The sequence below is a fragment of the Lissotriton vulgaris genome, chromosome 1_2, assembly GCF_964263255.1.
Source record: "Lissotriton vulgaris chromosome 1_2, aLisVul1.2, whole genome shotgun sequence".
NCBI classification, from domain to species: domain Eukaryota; kingdom Metazoa; phylum Chordata; class Amphibia; order Caudata; family Salamandridae; genus Lissotriton; species Lissotriton vulgaris.
In genome coordinates, this window is record NC_141686.1 from 268247366 (window position 1) to 268273843 (window position 26478).

General features: G+C 47.8%; 1 protein-coding gene across 3 annotated transcripts in view; it reads right to left on the minus strand.

The window, feature by feature from the left end:
* Positions 1 to 26478, minus strand: part of KDM4A (lysine demethylase 4A) — a 500020-nt gene that overhangs the window by 122560 nt on the left and 350982 nt on the right. For all 3 annotated transcript variants that reach the window (XM_086953195.1, XM_086953196.1, XM_086953197.1), the window contains 2 exons: positions 19486 to 19667; positions 10432 to 10630 (listed from right to left, as the gene is read on the minus strand). In XM_086953195.1, coding sequence (XP_086809321.1) covers positions 10432 to 10630; positions 19486 to 19667 — 381 coding nt within the window. The remainder of the gene's footprint in view (positions 1 to 10431; positions 10631 to 19485; positions 19668 to 26478) is intronic.

The following is a 26478-nucleotide window of genomic DNA, read 5'->3' on the forward strand; positions in this document are numbered from 1 at the left end:
TAATGGGGTTGACTCTGCTTTGAAAACTGTTAAGGCTGATGCCCCACAGGTTGCTGGTAATAGTGTCCCTGTTCTGCTTTATGCAGATGACGCGGTACTTCTGTCCCGAACACCTGTTGGCTTGCAGCGCCTGATGGACAGGTTTACACTGTTTATTGGGAGTAGGAGGATGCTGATTAATAAAAACAAAACTCACACTATGACCTGTGGGACAAAGACGGGAAAAAATTGCGCCTTTTTTATAGAAGGGGTAAAGGTTCAGCATGTTAATAGCTTTTGCTACCTGGGGGTTACCTTTTCTAGCGATGGTTGCTGGGGGCAAGAATTAACCAATGTTAGGACGAAAATGAGAAAAAGCTCCTTTGGTATCTTCAAATTTGCCGCTAAACTGGGAGATAGGCGAATTAAGGATATGATGGAGATCTACAAGGCGCGCAGTGTATCTATCGCCCTTTATGGGGCGGGACTCTGGGGTTATTGCAACGTCGAGCATCTGCAGAGGGAAGAGAATGACTTTATAAAGAAATTACTATGTCTCCCTAAATCTGCCCCAACTGAGTTGATACACAAAGAGGTAGGGGTCGCATACTTGGGGGACCTAGCTTTACTTAGGCCTCTACTACTCTATCGAGCGACCTGGCTCAAGGAAGAGACAGAGTTTAATCAACTTGTCATCAGGGATTGCCTTGGTTTAGACAACTGGTCGATGATACCATGGCTTAAATACGTTGTGGACAGCTATTTGAGCATTTTTGATATTAATTTGCTGTTAGACCACTGTCCCCCACAAGGTCTTGTCAAACAGGACATGAAAAACACCTTTAAGTCCTATAGAACTCTGAAACGCTCAGCTGTGACCAATACCCTTGTTACTGTTAATCTCTACAATAAATATATTGCTACCGAGGGATTTCAGAACTACCTGAATGTGGTAACCAGGTCGGCGCATCGATTTGTGCTAACTAGACTGAGAGCTGGAATCGCCCATGTTTTGGTGGCCTTTCCACACCAAAAAAAGCACCCGGTTGGCCCTTGTCCCTGCGACGGGAATTCAAAACAAAGCACCATGCACTTTATGCTTATCTGTACGTTGTTTCAAAATGTAAGGATTGCATATTTGAAACCAATATTTCTTAGGTATGGCATTCGTACTGTGGAGGATGCAATGTGTATTTTATACAATATGGACTGCCCTTTTATATGTTTTTATGCTGCGAGTTTTATTTGTAAATCTATGACTTTCAGGAAAAGTATGATTTTTTAACATTACTGTCACTTACTGTATTTTATCTTGTTGCATTTTGCTATGTGCTTTTATGGTCATCGATTGTTATGAACCGAATAAAGCTTCATGAAATGAAATGAATGGGGCTTAATTGAAGGGATTGGACTGCAAGTAAGTACGATGCTTTTACAAGACCATTGTAATAGCGGTTTACAGGGAAATCGTTGTTGAATTTGGATGCAGATATATGAAAGATCTGCTGATTGGGAATTTAGTAGGCACGGATGACCTAATGAAATACAGTGCTCATGACATTTTGGAAACCATTATTTTAGAAGAAAAATAGAAATAAAAATCAGAACCTTTTGCGTGATAGGTAGAAGTTACACAGAAAGAACACTGAACTATAGCCCTAATGACGTTCTACGTTGGACAAAACACGTTGGCTGAATTTATTAGGAACTTCTGTTGATGAACTGCTACAAGTTTGTCAATTAATATTGATGAACTGTCATAATCGTTGTGGAAACACTATCCTAAAGTGACGTGCAATAAATTGTGGATATGTGGATTCAAGGAAATCTATCTTTTTGGTTAAATCAGTTGGGAACAAATTTGCATTGGCAAATACTGATTACTGAATATTTTCCTCTTGTTCTTCCTCTGCCCTTTGTGCGTCGAATTCCTGCTTGAATTTTTCACTGAAAATGTCTGACATTATGGCTCTGCATCTCGCGACGTCGAGCACGACGATCACGGAGCGTTTTCTTCAAATCGGAACGATTTACACATGTTACAGTTTTCTTCATTGTGCTCCGGAGACAAACACAAGTTGCAGACTTCGTGCAAGTCGTGCGCGTATACGTAGCACGATACAGACGGCAAAATTTAAATGGAGTCCGTTCCATCGACTGCGAAGTGGACCGACGCGGTTATGCCGGACGGCTTCTCCAAGATCTTCCATCGAAGTAGATGTTTTCCTCGATGGATACAATACGCGGAGAACTGGGATACGTGTTTGAAAACAATATCACGGTTAGAGTGGATTGCGCACTGACGGAAAACCAAAGCAATGGTTTCAAAGCGGAGCGCAGCGATACACATCTGAACTTGATCGCAGGGAAAAAACAATCTAACAATGGAGTTGATGCCCATGCCCACTATTACCGAAAGGAGGAGTTACCTACTTCGTGACTGGAAAGACTTCTTCGAAGAAAAACAACTTGCAAACATCCGGAACCAACACTAGATGGCAGGAGTATGCAAAGCATGTGATCTACAGCTCACATGGCCGAACATTTAGTTTTTGCTTAAGTAGATCTAACATCATTAATCCCAGAAAGTGATAGCGCCATCTCATTTTCTACTTTTATCATACTTTTTAATGTCTTATTCACGTACCTGTTCACGTAAATCCTATTCTTTTTTCAAGATATTGCACTAGCTAGGTATTATGTTATAGGTCACTTGCAGATTCTAAACCTTTCCATCAACGACAGGAAGCTGAAATGCTTGACTTCATTAACAGTAGAGAGTCAAGTGGCCTAAAGAGATTAACTTGGTCATCCATTTGAGGTCTAGCAGAATTGGTAATCTTGAGACATCATCTGTAAATGAAAGTACCCACATATAATAGTGCCCAGAAACCACGGACTGCCTGAACACCACTAGAAGAGTAAAAGCGCTACCTTCTGTAACACTCATTCAGGTGGAGGTTCCATCTAAAGATTCCTCACTTTCTACATCCTTCCAGGTGCCAGACCGGATCCAGACAAGCTTCCACAGCTCCTGCTTACCAGTTGGTGGCACCATTGGCATCCACGGGGACTCCAGCCAACCTCGGACATGATGACATTGAGGCATATATAGGTGCCACCCCAGCACATTAATTTCAGTTTAGCTCCTTTTTTTCCACATCCTCAAGAGACAGGAGTGACAAAACCAAAGTGAAACAGGCAGTGAGCCAAAACGAACTTGGGCCCTTATTTCTGAAGGTTCAATCCAAAGAATGAGGAGGTGGGATGTGAGGATAGACAAAAGTAAATGCCAGAAAGAGCATTCCAGAAGGTAAATAACTGATTCTTCTGAAGATATATCTACCCGCAGATTCCTTACCTTTTCAAACAGTACCAAAGTACCTCTTACCCCGAACTGGAGGCGGGCCTGAGGAGTGTACTTACACCACAAAGTCCTGTAAGACTGAATGAGCAAAATGCAAATGCTACTTACCAGTATGCATCTGTTCTTGGCATGTAGGGCTGCTGACATTCATATCTGTGCATAGATCGCCGCCTAGTGTTGGGTCCGGATGATTGCACATTGTTGTCCTGGAAGAGTCTTCGAAGTATCACGAGATAGGTGGCTCCTCCCCTGGACTACAGTGCGCATGGGCATCGCCTCCATCCCCAGATTGTTTTTAGCCATTGGCAGAGATGGAGTGAACTATGTGAGTGATGACCATGCTGTGAGCATATATATATATGAATACTGCAGCTGCTACAGGCGCCGGGGAGGAGGGCGGGCGATATGAATGTCAGCAGCGCTACATGCCAAGAACAGATGCATACTGGTAAGTAGCATTTGCAGTTCAAGGCATGTGGGCTGCTGAATTCATATCTGTGCATAGAATACATAGCAGTCCCCCTCTTATCGGCGGCCGCCCGTGCCAGCTGCAGCAGTTTGAAAAAGTGTTCCTGAGAACAGCCTGACCAACAGCTGCCTGCTGTTTAGAGTGCACGTCTACACAGTAATGTTTAGTAAAAGTGTGTGTGGTAGACCATGTGGCTGCTCTACAAATATCCTCTAAGGGAATGTTCCCAAGGAAAGCCATAGAGGCCCCCAACTTTCTGGTGGAGTGGGCTCTTGGTGGAATAGTGAGAGTGCGTTTAGCCTTAGCGTAACAGATCTGAATACATTTCACGATCCACCTAGCGATAGCAGCTTTGGAAATAGCATTACCCTTGTGGTGTGAGGCAAATGCAACGAAAAGTTGCTTGGTCTTTCGAAAATCCTTTGTCCTGTCAATGTAGTACATTAAGGCTCTTTTAACGTCAAGGGTGTGGAGCATCCGCTCCGCCAGCGACTCAGGGTTTTGAAAAAACACTGGCAACTCAATTGTCTGGTTTATGTGGAATTGAGATACAACCTTGGGTAGAAATTTAGGGTTAGTGCGGAGCACCACCCTGTTAGCATGTACTTGGAAAAATGGTTCTTGGATGGTGAGTGCCTGCAACTCACTAACCCTCCGTAGCGATGTAATTGCTACTAAGAAAGCCACCTTCCAAGTCAGAAACTGAAGCTCACAAGAGTGCAGTGGCTCAAAAGGAGGACCCATCAGCCTTGTAAGAACCACATTGAGGTTCCATTCAGGTGCTGGTGGTGTCCGTGGTGGAATGACTCTTTTGAGTCCTTCCAGAAAAGCCTTGATAGCAGGAACCTTGAAAAGTGAAAGGTGTTGCCTATTCTGGAGGTATGCGGCCATAGCAAACAGGTGAATGCGGATGGAAGAATACGCCAAATTGCATTGGTACAGATGGAACAGGTAACAAATGATGTTCTGAATGGAAGCATCCAGCGGGTCAATGTCGTGGTTTACACAGTAAACGACAAACCGTTTCCATTTAGCCGCATAACATGCTCTAGTAGTGGGCTTCCTTGCCTCCCGAATGATGTCCATGCAATCGGGGGGAAGATTGAGGTAGCCAAACTCTAGGACTTCAGGAGCCAGATCGCCAGGTTGAGCTGTTGCGGATCTGGGTGCTGAATGTCGCCATGGCTCTGCGTCAGAAGGCTGGGTGTGAGATGAAGCCTTTGATGCGGTACCACGGAAAGTTCCAAAAACGTGGTGTACCATGGTTGGCGAGCCCACGTTGGAGCAACCAGGATGAGAGTCATCGAGTGCTGCCTGAGCTTGCGCGCCACCAGCGGTATCAGAGGTGCTGGGGGAAAAGCGTACGCAAATCTGCCTGACCAGTTCATCCATATCGCATTGCCCTGCGATTGCGGGTGTGGGAATCTGGCGGCGAAGCTTTGGCATTTTGCGTTCTCCCTTGTGGCGAACAGGTCTATCTCTGGATGACCCCACCTTCGGAAGTACGGTTGGAGTACTGATGGATGTATCTCCCACTCGTGCATTTGGTGGCTGTGCCTGCTGAGCAGGTCCGCCATCTGATTGTCCTTGCCTGGGAGATGCTCCGCCATGAGGAATATGTTCCTCTGAATGGCCCACTTCCACATGCGCTGAGCCAGATGAGACAGCTGCGGAGAGTGTGTGCCTCCCTGCTTCTGAATGTAGTACATGGCCGTCATGTTGTCCGTCCGGATCAACACGACCTTGTTGCACAGATGTACTTTGAATGCCTTTAAGGCCATGAAGATCGCCATCAGTTCCAGTACATTGATGTGCATCTTCCTTTGCTGTAGTGTCCATAGTCCCTGCACTGTGTAGTGGAGTACATGCGCTCCCCATCCCTGGAGAGAAGCGTCCGTCGTCAGGATAATCTGTGGCACAGGCTCTTGGAACGGTCGGCCCTTGCAAAGGTTTTGTGGATTCCACCAATGCAGAGAGTTGTATGCTCGACCGCTCACCAACACTAGGTCTGTTAGTTTCCCGTGAGCCTGAGTCCACTGACGTGCTAGGCACTCCTGAAGCGGACGCATATGTAACCTCGCGTGCGGGACGAGGGAGATGCAGGAGGCCATCATGCCTATCAACTGCATGAACACCTTCGCTGGAAGCGAGTGTTGAGGTCTGAATCGTTGGATCAGCGTCTGGATGCTGGTGATTCTCACTGAATTTGGCTGCGCAGTGGCTGCAAGAGTGTCTATTGTCGCGCTCAGATACTGCCGTATATGGGCGGGCTGGAGATGGGATTTTGGGTAATTCAGTGAGAATCCCAGATCGTGCAGGAGATGAATGGTGCGGGACACGTGGTCGGCGCACTGCTGTTCTGACTTTGCCTGAAAGAGCCAGTCGTCCAGATAAGGATAGACGTGGATGTTCTGGCGTCTTAGATGCGCCGCCACAGTCGCCAGGCACTTTGTAAAAACTCTTGGCGCTGTGGTGACCCCGAAAGGCAGAACCCTGAACTGGTAGTGCTGGTCTTGAATTGTGAATCTGAGGTACTTCCTGTGTGAAGGATGCAGGGGAATGTGAAAGTATGCATCCTTGAGATCCAGCGTAGCCAGGAAGTCCCCCTGCCGAAGCAGAGGGAGAACCTGCTGCAACGTGAGCATATGGAAGTGTTCTGACAGAATGTACCAGTTGAGGGGCCTGAGGTCCAGGATGGGCCTGAGGCATCCGTCCTTTTTGGGGATTAGAAAGTACAGAGAGTAAACTCCTGATCCCCTTTCTTGCAGTGGCACGAGCTCTATTGCCCCTTTTTGCAGCATGGCTTTGACCTCCTGCTGCAACAAGTGCAAGTGCTCGCCGGACATAGGACGGCTTCTTGGAGGTATGTTTGGTGGAGTGGAAGTAAGTTCCAGACAGTAACCGTACTGGATAAGAGATTTGACCCACCTGTCCGTGGTGATGGTTTTCCACGCGGGCAGGAACTGCTGGAGTCTCCCCCCGACCGGTGTTGTGTGGTCGGGGGGCAGTGACAAGGCGTCACTGTTTGTTGGCGGTGGAGGACCTGGAGCTGTTGTTTCCACGTCCTCTGCCTTTGACGTTGTTGCCCCTGTAGCCACCTCTACCCTTGTTGGTGTATGAGGTTTGGGTGTTGCTTTTAAAGTACTGCGTGGATTGTGATGCCTGACCCCTTGAGGTGCCTCTGTTATTGGAGCGGCGAAAGGAACCACCCCGAAACTGCTGGGATTGGAGGGCCCCCATAGACTTAGCAGTGTCCGTGTCTTTCTTCATTTTTTCAAGGGTTGCATCCACTTCAGGGCCAAACAGGTGGTCTGGATTAACTGTTTGATTTAAGATGGTTGTCTGTATGTCTGGTTTAAACCCTGATATTCTAAGCCATGCACGTCTACGCAGTAACACACTAGTGTTGATAGCCCTGGAGGCGGTATCAGCCACGTCCAGTGCACACTTAATGGAAGCGTTGGTGATTAGCTTCCCCTCCTGAATTAACATTTCAGCACCTTCTTTGTACTGATCAGGTAAGTGCTGCAGAAGTGTTTCTAGGGTGTCACAGTGCGCCCTATCGTAGCGTGCAAGTAGGGCCTGCGTGTTTGAAATGCGCCAAATATTAGCTGCCTGTGCAGCAATACGTTTGCCTGAGGCTTCAAAGATCTTCGATTCTTTATCTGGGGGAGGAGCATCACCCGTGGTTTGCGAGTTTGCCCGCTTGCGTGCGTTGGATACCACCAAAGAGTCCAGTGGCAAGTGTCCCATGATGTACGTTGGATCAGTGGGCGCTGCCTTGTATTTTTTGTCAATACGAGGATTGATGACCCGCGCCTGAGTGGGATCCTTGAAAACCTCAGGCGCGTGCTTCAGCACCCCCTTGAGCATAGGCAATGTCTTGACAGTCTTTTCAGCCACTGAGAAGGTGTCAAACAGAAAATCGACATCCACTGGGTCCGCATGGAGGTCGACATCATGGTTAGCCGCAGCTCTCTCAATCAGAGCGTTGAAGGCGGCTGAGTCCTCTGTTGGAGAAGTTTTTGCTGCAAAAAGTTGTGGTTTATGACCTGACTGAGGGTCCTCAGGGTCGCCTCCAGCAGACCAAGGTTCATTGACCTCCTCCGGATCCGAGTACGCTGGATAATTGTACTCGTCCTCCTCATCTCCGTCGCCTTCCCCAGCGATAGAGTGAGCTGGTGAGAGTTCTAAATTTTGTGGAGATGCAGGCTCCACAGGGGCAGAAGTACCCGCAGAGTCCAACTTCTTTTTGAGTGGAATACGAAAATGTTCCAACACTGGCTCCGGGGTGATCTTCCTTTTAAGGAGAGAGTTTGCCTGTGTTGGCGTCGATGATAACCTCTCGACGCTCCTCGTCCGCGAGTGGCTGGAGCCGAGGCTGCGACACCACCAATGATGCTTTCGGCGCCGACACCAGCTGCGAGGGCGCCCCGAGCCCGTGTTTTGGAGTGAAAGCCTTCGGCGTCGTCTTCGGCGGCAGCGTGAAATGGATTGGCATCTGCGCCTTTGCCGGTTTCTGTGGAGGCTTCGGCACCACATCTTTCGGTCCGGGAGCCAAGGTGTCCTTCCGAATACGTTGAAGGGACTCCGTGACCTTCTTGGTTAAGGACAGTGAGGGCTGGACCGGCTCGAGCGATTCCCCCGAGTCCGGAGTCGGGTCGGCGATCAAAGGCACGGTCTTCGGAGCCGACACATCACCACCCTTGGCCTTGTCGACCGGAATCGGCGCAGCTAGAGCTTCGGGGTCGACTTGACGAGTCTTCGAGGCTCTTTTCGGGTCGTCGACCTTCTTCGGCGCCGACGCGGCCGCGTCGGTCGTCTTTGCCTTCGGCTGCGACACCGGGGTCTTCGGGTCGGCCATCTTAGCACGGCTCTTGATGTGGGCGGCCATTTTGGACGTCTTAGGCGCTGAGGCCTTTGGAGCCTTTAGTTTCACCAGTGCGACTTTCACTTTCGGTTTCGACACCGCTGGTGTGGACCCTGATGGCTTCACTTTCGGTTTCTGTACCGGGAGTGGCGCATCACCAATGTCCGTGGCCGGGCCCGGAGGCGGGGCCGTGGGACGAGTAGTAAGGTCTTGGGTAAGGCCCGAAGGCGATCCCTCGACCTGGGCCGTATAATGGGGATTGACCCCTGAGTCAGTCTGAGGATGCTCCTCCTCTGAGCTATCCTCCACGGTGGCAATGGCCCCGTCGTCGTCCCCTACCTCACCGACGACTTCCTCAAATTCCTCGTCCCCCGCGTCGTAGTTGTCATCCTCCGACGCCGGGCTGGAGTCCGAAACTTGTAGGACGGTGTCGTCATCAACGTCTTCCTCAAAGATGTTGTCCGGCGGGGGCGCCGATAACTGGGCCTGGAGTCTAGCGGCCCTACGAAGCTTAAGAGTCTTCTTGCACCGGAACTTGGAGCAGGCCATACACCTGGCCTCATCGTGGTCCGGCGACAAACATTTGTTGCACACTGGGTGCACGTCGAGGTGTGAATACTTTGAGGTGCACACCGGGCACCTCTTAAACGGAGTTCGTTCCATGTTGAGTAGTCTGGAGCGTCGTGTAGGCCCGTCTGCGCCGACAGCACGCGGAAGGGCAGCAAGTGTTCGGAGCCGATGAATAAACAACCCGAACGATTGACAATACCGACGCAAGTCCTAAAGACCTTTTGGTCTCAAGTTAGAAAAGTTAAACAACTATCGACTCCGACAGAGGGAACCGAAACACATCCGAACCCAATGGCGGAAAAAAACAATCTGGGGATGGAGGCGATGCCCATGCGCACTGTAGTCCAGGGGAGGAGCCACCTATCTCGTGATACTTTGAAGACTCTTCCAGGACAACAATGTGCAATCATCCGGACCCAAAACTAGGCGGCGATCTATGCACAGATATGAATTCAGCAGCCCACATGCCTCGAACTGACCCTCCCTGAGGACTAGAGAATCAATACAGTAATGCCTGGTGTAAATATGGATAAATCCACGTAGTGGCCTCGCAGATGTCTAGAACTGTAACAATCATAGCTGAGCTCTGGTGGAACAAACCTAAGGCCTTCTAGAGGATCCTTCTTAGACAGGGTAGAACACAGCTTTATGTAGCAGACATTCCAGCAGTTTGGTACTCGACTGCTTTTCCTTTTTTCATACATCAAAAGGTGTATCCATTGTATGTGAAAAACATACACCTATAAAACCTTTACTGAAGCTAGGTCGGCTAACCTCAAAGGCTAATATTCTGGAGAAGTGTTGGCACAGAAGCTGGTTATTACAGGTGCCCCGCTAATTTCACAGACAGTTCATCATTCAGCATGAGACTCTTGCTTTTTAGAGGGGGTGGAACATAGCAGCCAAATACTATATTCTATCAAGGTCAAAGTGAGGCATGCTTTTGACAAATATTTGAAGGCGTAGTCTTCTAATTTTTATTTATTTAGCTAGTTACTAGTCTACTTTTAATCTATTAAAAATGTTCTATACTTTCATACTATAATGTTATTTTGATGTTGATTGCATGCTTTTTTCTTAACCACGAAAGACAAAATAATATGGTAAGTACATTGTGTTGGGCTGCATATTTAACATTCCCTGGACAGGTACAGCAGTACTAAAAGTAATACTTACTGGAATGCACACACACAGAGCATTTTCTGCAGGTGACTAGGATGCTGGTGCCATCTTCCTCCAGATAGGGGGTGGTGAGGTTCAGTTCCGTGCTCCACCCTGTCGTAGTAAAGCACATCTCTGGAATCAGGGGCTTGGTGCGGATGCTGATGTCGCCAACGCTAGGGTCACTTTTGATGTTTTGACCAGCACACTCAGTCTAAGGACAAAGCACAGGCCATTCACACAAGAGAACAACCCAGCCCTGAAATTCTACCAGGTCAGGGAGGGAACCAACACCACAGTAGGACATAACAGGCCTATTTACAATCTAAATTTTGTAGTACGTTTAGTAGTACTACAACAGAACTAATAAAGTACCAAAAAAAGCTATTCACAAACCTACGAGTGTAAATCTCCACCTCCATCTTTTCTATGTTTCTATGGGAAGATACGGATGTACATGTACTACTTAATATTAAATGTGAGAGGGACCAGGAGAGTGGTTGAAAAATGGGGCGTAGCTACTACAAAATAGTTGGGGGCTGGAGAGGAATAAGGATGTGTTAAGGAAGGTTTAGTGAGGGACATAACTCACTCACCAAAAATAAGCCCATTACTATTGATAAACTGTACTTCTAAAGTTACTACACCCAAAAAGGACCCAAAACAGTAGTAAATGTACTCCAACTCAGTGGAGCTGTGTGGTGGGTGCGCTTGCGCATTGACCTAAAAGCGTACGGGCACAGCATCAAATCGCCAGTTTGGTTAAACTCTGGATAAGCCCCTATATCTCTCGCCAGCTCGAATGCGCAAGCGCATCGGCAGGCGAGACCTAAAAAGGTTAACATTAATTTATTATTAAAATATACTTACATGACTTAATTCTATGCATGATAAATACATAATGAACAAGTTACTTACCTTCGATAACGCTTTTTCTGGTAGATACAGTATCTGCCTGTGGATTCCTCACCTTGTGAATATCCCCCTTGTGTCAGCAACGTTTGGAAAATTCTTCGTAGCACGCCGGCATGGACGACGTCATAGGAGCACGGCATCGCGCGCGACTCCGTCTGACGTCACCAACTCCTTATTAGGCCTATGTCGGCGTGATGACATCAGTTCCGCCCTTTTCTCCGTGCCTTCGAGGCACCCGGACAGACCAATGACAGTAGATATACAAATATACAGTATACAAAGTACATACAAATCAAAACAGCACACATAGTGCGCAGCAAAGGCATAAATATCCCATTATATATACAAATATAAATATAAAACTACATATACTCCGGTATAGCAGAGTGGACAACGGGGAGGCGGGTGGGTCAGTGAGGAATCCACAGGCAGATACTGTATCTACCAGAAAAAGCGTTACCGAAGGTAAGTAACTTGTTCTTCTGATAGATACATCTGCCAGTGGATTCCTCACCTTGTGAATAGATTCCCACAGCAGTCCCCACTCCCGGAGGAGGGTGTCCACCCTGCTACACCAAGAAATCTTGGAGGACAGAGCGCGCGAAGTGGCCATCCCTCCTAACCTCGGAATCCAAGCAGTAATGCTTCGCGAAAGTGTGGAGGGAGGCCCAAGTCGCGGCCCTGCAAATGTCCTCAACAGGCACACCTCTAGACAATGCAGAAGTAGCAGACCTTGCCCTGGTAGAATGAGCTCTTATACCCTCAGGAGGGTCCTTACCCGCCAAGGAGTAGCAGATCTTGATGCACAGAATTATCCACCTGGAAAGTGTGCGCTTGTGCACCGCTCTACCCTTCCGGCAGCCAGCAAAACCAACAAACAGCTGGTCGTCCAACCGAAAGTCTTTAGTTCTGTCCAGATAAAAAGACACCGTCCTCTTAGGGTCCAGACGGTGCAGTCTCTCTTCCTCCTTGGAAGGGTGAGGGGGAGGATAGAAGGTAGAAAGGGTAATGGACTGTCCTAGATGGAAGGGAGTTACCACCTTAGGCAGAAAAGCAGCCCTGGTCCTAAGAACCATTCGATCAGCATGAATGGTCAGGAATGGGGGCTTAAAACTAAGAGCTTGAAGCTCACTCACCCTCCTTGCCGAGGTGATCGCAACTAGGAAGACCGTCTTAAAAGGCAAAAAGCCTCATGGGACACTTGTGTAAGGGTTCGAAGGGAGAACCCATCAAGAATGTAAGATAAGATTTAAGTCCCATTGAGGCACGATAAATGGAGAAGGAGGGAACTTATTAGTGAGGCCCTTCAGAAACCTCAAAACCACTATAGATTTAAAAAGAGATGGCTGATCCGGCAAACAGAGAAATGCCGACAACGCCGAAAGGTAACCTTTGACTGTTGCAACAGCAAATCCTTGTTGCGCCAAAGAAAGAGCAAACTGCAAAATATCGGACAAATGAGCCCTCAAAGGATCAATACCCTTCTCCCTACACCAAACAACAAATTTAGACCATCTATACGAATAGATGGACTTGGTGGAGTCACGCCTGGCTGAAAGAATGACATCCACCACATCGTGAGGGAGAGAAAAGGAAATCAGGTTGCCCCGTTCAATCTCCAGGCATGAAGATTGAAGGTGGGGGTGTAGAACCTGCCCCTCCATCTGAGAGAGGAGATCTACCCTGAAAGGGAGACGGAGCGGCGGGTGAGAGGAGAGGTGGAGTAGGTCCGTGTACCACACCCTTCTTGGCCAATCCGGGGCGACCAATATGACCCGGGCCCGGTCCTGGCGAATCTTCCTCAGAACCAGAGGAATCAAGGGTATGGGAGGAAACGCGTAAAGGAGTTGACTTCTCCAACTCAACTGAAACGCTTCCCCCAAAGCTCCTTGCATCGGAAACTAGAGACTGCAGAACGACAGGCAGTGAGCATTCTCGCGAGTGGCAAACAGGTCCACCCGTGGGGTCCCCCACATCACCCGGATGGAGCCTCCAATCGTGATCGGCAGAGAACTGCCGACTGAGAATGTCTGCACGTACGTTCAGAACTCCGGCCAGATGATTTGCCATCAAACAAATATGATGGTCCTGAACCCAGAACCAGAGATGCAGAGACACTGCGACCCTACTCCTCCCTGCTTGCTGGCATACCACATCGCGGTCGTGTTGTCCGTCAGGACTTGAACAGACTGACCGCGAAGGGAAGGGAGGAAGGCCTTGAGCGCCAGACGTATCGCCCGCAACTGTAGAAGGTTGATGTGAAGCAACCTTTCCTCTGGAGACCAAAGACCTTTGACTTCCAGATCCCCCAGATGAGCACCCCACCCTAGAGTGGATGCATCCGTTATCACTGTGGCCACCGCTGGAGGCAGTTGGAAGGGCTTTCCTTGAGACAGATTGCCTTCCACGCCCCACCAAGACAGATCCGCTGCAGCTTCTCTGGAGATCCTCACAGACTCCCTGAGATCTCCGTTGTGCTGATACCACTGCCTGCGGAGGCACCACTGGAGTGCTCTCGTGTGCCAGCGTGCATGGTTGACCAACAGAATGCAAGAAGCCATCAGACCGAGCAGACGAAGGACCTTCAGGACTGGAACAACCGCTTCATTGTAGAATAAAAGAATCCTTTCTTGTATGTCGCGAATCCTTTGAGGAGGAGGGAATGCACGACTTACATTTGTGCCAGTACCGCACCTATGAACAGGTTGCGCTGGGAGCACACCAGGTGAGACTTGGGTACATTTATCGAAAAACCCAACCTGTACAACAACTGAGTTGTCTCTTGCAGATGATGGAGCACCTTCTCTGGCGACTCCGCTTTGATCAGCAGTCGTCCAGATACGGGAATACCGGTATCCACGACCTCCTGAGATGTGCTACCACCACTGCCATCACCTTGGTGAAAACTCGAGGCGCAGTAGTAAGACCAAACGGAAGGACCGCAAACTGGTAGTGTTACGACCCCACCGTAAAACAGAGATACTTCCTGTGCGACTTCAGGATGGGGATGTGGAAATCAGCATCCTGCAAGTCGATCGACACCATCCAGTCTTCTTCCAACAGCGCTTGAAGAACCTGCGCAAGAGTGAGCATCTTGAACTTTTCCTGTTTTATATATATGTTCAAGATCGTGAGATCCAGGATTGGCCGAAGCATGCCATCCTTCTTGGGGATCAGGAAATACCGAAAGTAGCACCCCTGACCCCTCTCCTGCTCAGGAACCACCTCTATCGTACCCTTTCTGAACAGTGCCAGGACTTCTTCCTGCAGGAGAAGCAGGTGGTCCTCCGAACAATAACCTTGGCAAGGAGGGTAATTGGGAGGGAACTCCTGAAAAGGAAGTGCATACCCATTTTCTACGAGATTGAGAACCCAAGATCTGATGTAACCGATTCCCAATCCGTAGACAATGAGTAAGCCGACCCCCTACCGGACCCGCATGATCCGGAATGGCGGATCTAGGGCTGCTTTGCTGTTGAAGGTGGGGGGTGGGTATTAGAGGAGGAAGTAGAGGAGGAGGAGGCCTGACGTCCACGTCCACGACCCCTCTGTCTACCTCTGTATGATTTATCGAGAGGGTTCTGCTGTTGCTGCTTTTATTGGCTTTGTTTGAAGGGGCGCAAGGAGGACCTCCCAAAACCCCTGAACTTCTTGGTGGTAGAGCCTTTTGCTTGCAGGCCCAAAGATCTAGCCGTTGCCCGGCTTTCTTTGAACCTCTCCAATGCCGTATCCGCTTTCTTCCCAAAGAGGCCAACGCCATCAAAAGGCAAATCCATAAGAGTAGCCTGAATGTCTGTGGGAAACTCTGAAGACTTTAGCCAAGCGGCTCTTCTGGTGCCCACCGAAGAACCCATCACCCTAGCCACAGAGTCTGCCGTCTCCATGCCACTCTGAATAACCTGGCGGGCCGCCGCCTGAGTGTCCAAGACAACCTCGTTGAAGTTTGTCCTGTCTTCCTCCGGAAGCTTAGCTGACAACTGCTTCACCGAATCCATTAAGGCATGAACATACCTTCCCAGTAGGCAAGTAGCATTAGTAGACTTCAAGGCCATGCTACCCGAGGAGAAAACCTTTTTAGCAACCTGATCCACTTTCTTGGATTCCTTATCTCCAGGAACCTGGGGAAAAGAGCCTGCAGATCTGTTCGAACAACCGGCCTGCACCACCAGACTTTCCGGCCAAGGATGAGAAGTCAAGATCGCAGGGTCACCAGGTGCCACACTAACGTCTTGCCACTGATCTGGACACTGCAGGTGCAGACAAAGGCCTTTTCCAAACCTCTAAAATCGGTTCAGTCAGAGCCTCAGTGAATGGCAGAGTCGGCTCAACAACCGAAGATGGCGAATGCAAGACTTTCGTGAGGATATTTGATTTGAACTCCACTGTAGGCAAAGTCAGATTTAGCAATTAAGCAGTCTTTCTGATAACTACATGATATGGCATCACATCCCTAGAGGGTGCATTCGAAACCACAGGCAACCCCCATTCTGGAGAAAGTTCCAGGCTACTTGCACTTTGCAGATCATCAAAGCAATGCTCTTGCTCCTGAAGCTCGCCTTCTTCCACTTCAGGTTCCCCATACTCCTCCTCTAAGAGACGCTGGGCTCTATGCCTTGACCACTCCAGACGAACCGAAGTAGTCGGATCCGGTAATGACTCCGACGGAGTTGGAGCCAGCGTCGAGCGAGGAACTGGAACAACAGGTGGTTGAGAAGACGGAACCGGCGTCGAACTGCGATCCAAATCCCGAGGTCGCTCCGGAGCCGGCGAAGCCGTGTGCGGAGTCGCTAACCTCGGCGGCGCCGTACCGAGTCAAGGAGGATATGGCACCGGCATAGATGGTAGAAAAGGCGCCTGAGCATAAGCTTGGGGAACACCCAAGTTATATGACAAGTGACCCATGGGACCCGCAGGTGCTCCAGAGGGGTACATTGCCCTCGCATAAACACCAAACATGGCATTTAGGAAATGCGAAGGGTCCTGACCAGGACCAGGAAAGGAAGGTTACGAACCCAATGGCTGCTCCGATGGAGGCTGCTCCGGATTCGGCTCCTCTTGACCCTTTTGACCTTCCAGGTCATCCTCCGGAGTCGGTGTCTGAGGATCCACGACCTCTTCGTGCTCTGAAGACTGTCCCGAAACCGGATTCGGTTCTAGCTCTGGATCCGGAGAATGCTCTGGAGACCGTACCGGCGAGGCTCCACCTTCAGGAGAAGGAGACACAAAGTCCTTATGATGTCTTCGAGAAGACTTGCTCTTCGAGTCCGACGACCCCGAATGATGCCGAGAACTATGCTTTTTCCTCTTGTGTTTTCTTCGAGGATCCCGAAGCATGCCCAGAAGCCGACTTCGACGCCGACTCCAATCTGGCCCTCGACCTCGCTCTCGATTTCGACCTTGACTTCGGCTTCGAGCTGGAGCGTCTAGATCTTGATCTCTAAGATCTCTTGGCTTCTTTACCTTTAACTTTGGCCCGCAGAAGTTTTGCCTCCCGTTCTCGCAGAGCCTTTGGATTCATCTTAAAGCAGGATCGGCAGCCCTTGACATTATGATCCGAACCCAGACACCATAAGCAATCTTCGTGTGGATCGGTAATCGACATCATCCGGGCACACAAGCCGCACTGCTTGAACCTCGTCTTCCTCAACGACATCTTCGACGAAGAACAGAAACAGAAACACACAAATAGATACAAAGTCACTATCTGAATCTCAGAAGATCCCAGAAACCGTTAGCGTCGATGACGCGTAAAAAAGGGAACTGATGTCATCACGCCGACGTAGGCCTAATAAGGAGTCGGTGATGTCAGACGGAGTCGCACGCGATGCCGTGCTCCTATGACGTCGTCCACGCCGGCGTGCTATGAAGAATTTTCCGAACATTGCTGACGCAAGGGGGATATTCACAAGGTGAGGAATCCACTGGCAGATGTTTCTATCAGAAAGGAAATATAATATAGTTTAGGATGAATTTCTTTTCTTTTAAATATAATAATTATTTTAATATAATAATTACATTTTAAATTTAAACGAAGGTATTCATTCTGTAACTGTTTTATTTTGTTTAACATTTAAAATAAATACACACAAATAAATTACCTTAAAATGTAAAGTAAAAATATTTTCTTAGTTTCTTTTTTTTTTTTTACATTGCCCTGTTCTTTATCATAGAGAGATCTGCACCACTGGGGCAGAGCACTCCCTATGGTAAAATAAACCGAAATTTTTAAAAGGTTAATAAACGTGTAAACAACAGGTAAAATATTTTTATGTTAAAAATTATTGTAATTGTTTGTGGTTATTTTGAATGTACAACAAAATAAATAAAAAATGCTGCAGCACTATTAACTTTCATTTGAATTAAACCTTTACTTAATGTAAATATAGTAAATTAAATGTTTTTAAAGATTAACCAAACAAATACCACATGAAGTAAAAAAAATAAAGAATTTCACTATTATGCATTATTAAAATAGACGTATACAATTAATTACAATTTTTTTATTATATTTTAATAAATATTCATGTCATCCAATTTTTAATTCAAGAAAAGTTATTAAAATATGTTAAAATAAGTATTTTTAACTAGTTTAAATAATTGAGCTAGATTTGCTATGGGGTTCTATTTCAAGTTCCTACCCCCTTATTTTCCGTAGGAGGGTGTTTCAGTGTCAGTGGTTGGAACCGTGTGATGCTGGATTTACTATTGCTCCTTAATGTCTATAGCAACTTTACACTTGTAAATTTGAATGTATTCCCTGTTTCAGAGGGGCAGAGAAATGTAAATCTACATTTTTGAGTGACATCATGTTTGCAAATGCTGAAAAGACAAAAGTAGTAAAGTTCTTAAAATGTTTAAGGGTAAACTTAGAATTGTAGATTTGCTCATGCGCATGTTTAGCTTTGTAAATAGGTTCCAACGTCGGAAAAATCAGATTTTCATGGTCTACAAAATGCAGACTGATTCCACTGAGGGATTACCTATGCTTGCCTTGTTAGAATGTCCAGAACAACATGCACAGAGCACAAAAAGCATGCAGAACAGTGATAAATATTCACAGAGAAAGAAGGTATTAAATAGAGACTGCCAAGAAAATATAGAGATGCAAAAAGAGTAGTGACTTAATTTGACAGCGCTAAACACCCATCCCTTGTAAGACCCATCTGCCATGCTGGCAGCGACATATGATGGCGATGAAGCACAATTCTAAATAAATGTGAAGGAAGGCCTCTATAGTATGCAGAGTAGTAGCAACAAGCACAAGGAAGTGACAGCATGCACACATAGCAATTACCTGGCGGACAGCCTTGGTGCATGCAAAGAGAACATCAGCCTCAAGTCTTTATCGGTTGAAAAGTTTACAGCAGCATGTACAGAGGACACAGTGTGCACACTGCAGCAGCAGCGTGAGAAGACTCACAAAGCAACAAGCATACTCACAGAGCAGAGAGGGGGCGTACATAACAATAGGGATGACCTCCTGGGATGATAAAGTACAGGCAAATGTAGAGTACTGTGAGGATGCATGCATCAGAGACAGCATGCACACAAAGCCACAGGAGCACACATTCAGCAGTGAGTGCAAAGCAACGCTAACACTCCCACACTACCACAATAGCACGCGCAAACAGCAGCGAGAGAGAGCTCGGTTATAGCTTGTGCACACTGCCGTGAGCGAGCAGAAGCAGCAACTGTAGGTACACTGGTTGAGTGTAAAAAAACATGCTTGAAACATGAAACCATCACACAGAAGTGATTGTGTAGACACGGGGACTGTAAGCTCACATTTCTACAGAGCACCTGCTGAAACTCCAGAGGCACATGCACCCTGGGCAGTGTGTGCACAGAATTAAGTGAAAATGTGCATTCAAAAGTAAGGATGACCTGCTGATAGGTCTGTAAAAGCATGCACAAATAGCAATGAGAGTGCACACAAGGCAGCAAACACACATAATACACAGCAGTAGACATGGACCAGTTGGTAGGTGTGGAAAACATGCCCAGTGGATGGTGGAAGAATACATACAGTACTGGTGATAAGCAACATAGTGGGGAGAACATGCTGGGAGGTCTGGGATGCACACAAGCAACAAGCCCATACACAGGCATACAGAGATCAGAGCAAGAGTGAGCCCACACAGCAGTAGGAAGTACCTGCTGGAACATCTGGAAGAGCATGCATACAGAGCAGTAAGGTGCCACTCGGCTCATCGCTCTGTTATATTCCTGCTCCGCCTGGAAATTTGGAGGTCTATTCTGCCAGAGCTGGGTGAGAGGCTTGGCCCAGGCCTCCGTCTCTTCAGGTTCCTCTTCTACCGACTGCTGCTCTGGCATTTCTGGAAAAAGAAAAAAACATGAAACAAATTAATTTTTCCCTTTCCAATTCGTCGTCAAAGCTAGGACACCCAAAGTGTCAGTCCCCTCATCACAGGTGGTGACAGGGGCCTGGTGGCACTGCATTATTAGTCTAAGGGTGCATGCCTTTTATCTGTACCCCAGGCTCCCAACGTTTGAAGTATTACCATTCGCTCAAACTGGAGTCCCTCACCTTCATGTGTGAAGGCTACATGTATATTACTGTTATCAATCAATCAATCAATATCAAGTAAATGGTGGGGTCCATTTGTCCCCACGTAAGCCATGTCCAGGGTGCACATACTCCTTGTGGAGTCCGCCTCCCGAAAACCTGTTGTAACTGATGGGTGGCAGGTGTCGGGCCATTCACTTTGTCAGACTGCTAGAGTGAAAGCCACTGAGGCACTATGGTCCGTGAGGGGCTCAGTCCAACCTTGAATCTTCAAAATTACCTAGACAGTCCAAAGTGGTCCGACCTAGGGCTAATTGCTTCTGAAGCACAGGAAACATGGACTGTTAAGGGAAGTTGCACTTTTGCAGCATAGAAGTAACAATTTTTTTTTTTAAAGTGCCCTTTGACTCTGCTTCACGTCTTAGCCACCGGTGTGATAAATGCTGGCTCCCAGGAGTGAGAAGTTATACTCATTTGTATTTCTTATAGACACTGCTTACCAGTGAAAAGAAAGGAATATGCTACTTACCAGTATGCATCTGTTCTTGGCATATAGGGCTGCTGACATTCATATCTGTGCATAGATCGCCGCCTAGTGTTGGGTCCGGATGATTGCACATAGTTGTCCTGGAATAGTCTTCGAAGTATCACGAGATAGGTGGCTCCTCCCCTGGACTACAGTGCGAATGGGCCTCCTTTCCATCCTCAGATTGTTTTTAGCCATTGTGGCAGAGATGGAGTATAGTACAGTAAGTGATGACCATTCCTGAGAATGATTCTGAGTGCTACAGCTGCGACAGGCACCGGGGAAAAGTGTCCTCGATATGAATGTCAGCAGCCCTACATGCCAAGAACAGATGCATTCTGGTAAGTAGCATATTCCGTTCGAGGCATGTGGGCTGCTGAATTCATATCTGTGCATAGAATAAATAGCAGTTTCCTCCTTAGCGGTGGTTGCCCGTGCCAGCTGCAGCAGTCTAAAAAGGGAGTTCTGAGAACAGCCTGTCCTACAGCAGCTTGCTGTTTGGAGTGTACATCTACGCAGTAGTGTTTGGTAAATGTATGTATGGTGGTCCATGTGGCTGCTCTACATATATCTTCTAGAGGAATGTTACCTAGGAAAGCCATGGATGCCCCTAACTTGCGTGTGGAATGCGCTCTTGGGGGAACTGTTAATGTGCGTTTAGCCTTCTGATCACAGATTTGTATGCACTTAACAATCCATCTGGCTATACCTGATTTGGAAATGGGGTTGCCTTTGTGCTGTGGAGAGAAGGCAACAAACGTTGTTTAGTTTTCCTGAAATCTTTTGTCCTGTCTATGTAATACAGGAGAGCTCTTTTAACATCCAGTGTGTGCAGTGCTCGGTCTGCTACTGAATCTGGATTTGGGAAGAAAACGGGCAGTTCTATGGTTTGATTAATGTGGAACTGCGACACCACCTTAGGCATAAATTCAGCGTTGGTACGCAGCACTACCCTATTAGCATAAATCTGTATGAAAGGCTCTTGAATAGTTAGGGCTTGAAGCTCACTAACTCTTCTTAGCGATGTGATTGCTACTAGAAAGGCCACTTTCCATGTTAGAAACTGTATTTCACAAGAGTGAAGAGGTTCAAAAGGTGGTCCCATTAGTATGGTGAGAACAATGTTCAGATTCCAGACAGGTGAAGGTGGGTGTCTGGGAGGAATCACTCTTTTGAGTCCCTCCATAAATGCTTTAATGGCCGGCACCCTGAAAAGGGAAAGGTGCTGTCTGTTTTGAAGATAAGCTGCCATTGCGGCTAAATGTATCCTGATGGAACTATATGCCATATTGCATCTGTATAGATGTAACAAATAACATATAATGTTTTGCGTTGATGCATCTAGCGGATTTATGCCAGCATTGGAACAATAAATGACAAATCGCTTCCATTTTGCCGCATAGCACGCCCTGGTTGTAGGTCTTCTTGCCTCCTTGATGATGTTCATACAGTCAGGGGGCAGGTTTAGGTAGCCAAACTCTATGACCTCAGGAGCCATATTGCAAGGCTCAATTGTTGCAGATTTGGGTACTGAATGTCTCCACGACTCTGAGAGAGGAGACTGGGTGTGAGTCGCAGTCGCTGGTGAGGCACCACTGAAAGTTCTAGGAACATGGTGTACCACGCCTGCCTTGCCCATGTTGGAGCAACTAGGATGAGCGTCATGGAGTGCTGCCGCAGTTTGCGTGCCACTAGCGGTATGAGCGGTGCTGGGGGAAAAGCGTACGCAAATCTGCCTGACCAGTTCATCCATATCGCATTACCCTGAGACTGCGGGTGTGGGAACCTGGCGGCGAAGTTTTGGCATTTTGCGTTTTCTTTTGTGGCGAATAGGTCTATCTCTGGATGACCCCACTGCTGGAAATACGGTTGGAGCACTGAGGGATGTATCTCCCACTCGTGCATTTGATGGCTGTTCCTGCTGAGCAGGTCCGCCATCTGGTTGTCCTTGCCTGGGAGATGTTCCGCCATGAGAAACATGTTTCTTTGAATGGCCCACTTCCACATGCTCTGGGCTAGATGTGACAATTGTGGAGAGTGTGTGCCTCCCTGCTTCTGGATTTAATACATGGCAGTCATGTTGTCCGTCCGGATTAGCACGACTTTGTTGCACAAATGCAATTAGAACACCTTCATCGCCATCAGCTCCAACAGGTTGATGTGCATCTTTTGCTGCTGCGTCGTCCATAGACCCTGCACTGTATAATGGAGGACATGCGCTCCCCAGCTTTGAAGAGATGCGTCCGTTGTGAGCACCATCTGTGGTACAGGCTCTTGGAACGGTCGTCCCTTGCAAAGGTTTTGTGTGTTCCACCAATGCAGAGAGTTGTATGCACGACCGGTCACCAACACTAGGTCTTTGAGATGTCCCTGAGCCTGGTTCCACTGTCGTGCCAAGCACTCCTGAAGCGGACGTATGTGTAGTCTCGCATGAGGGACTATGAAGATGCAGGAGGCCATCATACCCATCAGCTGCATAAATACTTGCGCTGGGAGTGAGTGTTGGGGGCTGAATTTCTGAATCAGCAATTGTATGCTATTGACTCTGGAAGAGTTTGGCTGCTGAGGTGAATTGTGTGGGACATGTGGCTGGCACATTGCTGGGCTGACTTTGCTTGGACAAGCCAGTCGTCCAGATAAGGATAGACATGGATGTGTTGTCTCCGAAGGTGCGCAGCCACTGTCGCTAAGCACTTGGTAAACACTCTGGGGGCTGTAGTGACCCAGAAAGGCAGGACCTTGAACTGGTAATGCTGGTTGTTTATAGTGAACCTGAGATATTTCCTGTGTCCTGGGTGAATGGGAATGTGGAAATATGCGTCCTTTAGATCTAGGGTTGCTAGGAAGTCCCCCTGACTGAGCAATGGCAGAACTTGCTGCAAAGTCAGCATGTGAAAATGTTCTGACAAGATGTACTGGTTCAGGGGTCTGAGGTCTAGAATGGGCCGGGGAGACCCGTCCTTCTTTGGGATTAAGAAGTACAGTGAGTACACCCCTGTACCCTGTTGTTCTAAAGGCAAGAGTTCTATGGCCCCTTTTTGCAGCATGCATATGACTTCTTGCTGCAATAAGTGCATGTGCTCTGCGGACATAGGACGGTGCCTTGGGGGTATGTTGGGTGGAGTGGAGGTTAGTTCTAGGCAATAGCCGTATTGGATAAGTTGTCTCATCCACCTGTCTGTGGTAATGGCTTCCCAGACTGGCAGGAACTGCTGAAGTCTTCCCCCGACCGGTTTTACATGGTCTGGGGGCAGTGACAAGACGTCACTGTTTATTGGTGGCGGAGGATCTGGCGTTATTATTTCCTCGTCCTCTGCCTTTGGTGCTGTTCCCACGATATCCACCCCTATTGTTTTTGTTATAGGTGGTGTGTGTGCTCCCTTTGTTGTATTGGGCTTGCTGTGATGCTTGACCTCTAGAGGCTCCCCTGTTACTGGAGCGACGAAAGGAACCGCCCCTGAACTGTTGTGACTGCAGAGCTCCCATGGATTTTGCTGTCTCAGTGTCTTTCTTAATTTTTTCTAGGGTTGTGTCTACATCAGGACCAAATAGAAATTCAGGGTTAACCGGCTGATTAAGTAAAGTTGTTTGGATCTCTGGCTTAAAACCAGAGATGCGTAGCCAGGCATGCCTTCTAAGCATCACACTTATGTTGATGGCCCTAGCTGCAGTGTCTGCTGCGTCCAGGGCACATTTTATGGATGCATTTGAAATCAGCTTCCCCTCCTGTATCAGCATTTCTGCTCCCTCCTTATAAGCATCAGGCAGGTGTTGTAGTAGCTGCTCTAACGTGTCGTAATGAGCCCTATCATATCTGGCTAATAGGGCATGTGTATTTGAGATCCTCCAAATATTTGCCGCTTGAGCCGCTACTCGTTTGCCAGAAGCTCGGGTCGACAACACTTTTGGTTTTGATTGGAGCCGATGACTCCGACGCCGTAGATCCGAGGACTGTCTTCATCAGTTTCGGTTTCGATTTTGCATCCGTTTGTTTCGGTTTCGATTTTACCGCTGATTGTGGTTGATCGACCGATGGCTCCTTAGAAATATTCTTAGCCGGGCCTTGACGCTGGGCTATAGAATGTGGATTAAGATCTTGGCTAAGGCCTTCCGGCGATGCCTCGACCTGAGCCTTAGAAAGTACAGTGTCAGTATTGGGCCCCGCGACTGCGGTTGGGCCTTGCTCATCGCTCAGTGCTCCGACGCAGGATCCGACTGTTGTTCAGGATCCTCTTCATCGACGCCCTCGTCGTCATCAGCCTCGAAGATGTTCTCCGGGTCGGGCGCCGTCTTCTACACCGACTGTCTTGCGGCGCGTCGAAGCCGAAGTGTCTTCTTCGACCTGAACCTAGAACAGGCCATGCAGCTGGCCTCGTTGTGGTCCGGGGATAGGCATTTATTGCACACTGGGTGCACATCAATGTGAGGGTATTTGGAGTTGCAAACGGGGCATCTCTTGAACGGGCTCCGTTCCATCGTCGATCGTTGATTGGGCCTCTGGTGTCGAAAAAAGGCAAACGGCCTTCGACGTCCTGTTCGAAGAACTGGATCAAGTACGTGGCACCGAACGAAAGACAATACCGACGCCCGAAGGCCTTTTTGGCCTTAAAAAAGTGTTTTATATTGATTCCGAACTTGAGTCAAGAAAGTACATCCGAACCCAATGGCGGAAAAAAACAATCTGAGGATGGAAAGGATGCTCATGCGCATTGTAGTCCAGGGGAGGAGCCACCTATCTCGTGATACTTCGAAGACTCTTCCAGGACAACAATGTGCAATCATCCTGACCCAACACCAGGCGGCGATCTATGCACAGATATGAATTCAGCAGCTCACATGCCTCGAACACATACTTACAGATGCAGAACCTCTTCTGCATTACATGTCTTTCCCTAGAGAGGGCTAACATCTAAATTCCTGCCCAAAGCCTTGCCCGAATGGGACCAGAAAAGAGATACCAAGAGCATAACTGCCCGTTTGAGGCATTGGGTGGCACTTTCCATGAGGAGAATGCACACTGATCCTGGAAGACCTGCGCATGGCCATAGAGGGGAATCTGGACGGAGGATCTGAACTCTGAACATAACTTTTCTTACCTGTGGGAGTGGTTTTACAGTTTGAAGAATTTTCTGGATTCACATACTGTGCATTATTCTGCCATCTAGTGGTTGGGTCTAGAATTCTCCAGTATCCTAGTAGTCCTCCTCTCTTTCTTTCTCCCTTTGTTTTTTTGGCATCGGCGTTCCCACCATTTGGAGTCTTATCCAAACTCTCCTGATGTCATACGCCTTCCTCAGAAGCTCCCACATGTGGTCACCATCTTTAGATTCTTTTTTCTCTTTCTTCTTCTTTTTGCTTTCCCATCTTCTTGGGGAGATGGGTGCGTCGCCTGTGCATCCCGAAAATTCTTCAAGCTGCAAAATTACTCCTACAGGTAAGAAACAATTTCGTTTCGCAGCGTGAATGTTTTCTAATTTGTCTAACGCTCTTTCCACTTGATTGTTAGGCTCCTGAAGAATCTGGATATATTAATTTTACTGATTTTTGGGGGAATATATGAAATTACTTTGGGTAGGAATTGTGGATCTGTTCTCGTGCCTATTCTATCCCTGTGGAATTGCCAATATAGCTCTTGGATTGTAAGTGCCTTTAGTTCACTCACCCGGCGAAGAGATGTCATTGTAACAAGGAATGCTGTTTTCAGTATGAGCATCTTTACAGAGGCCTTGTGCAGAAGATCAAATGGTTTTCTCATTAGTCGTGTTAGTACCAAGTTTGAGTTCCATGTAGGAGCTGGCACCCACCTAGGTGGTGCTATCCTTTTTGCTTGTCCCATGAATCTTTATTACAGCTGTGTCTTTAGTGCTGTCGGAAAATAACCCACTGTTTGGCACCACTTCGAGTATCCTTCCCATTTGGCTATGTAAGACTTCCTTGTTGTTAGCCTTCTTGCTTCTCTGAGAATGACCATTGTGTTTTCTGTTAAACCCACATTTTTTATTCTTTTGTTCATTCTACACGGTAGAGCGGAAAACAATTATTCCACTGTTGGAAAGAATTCTGTATTCGATAGCACAAACAAGCCCACGAAGCT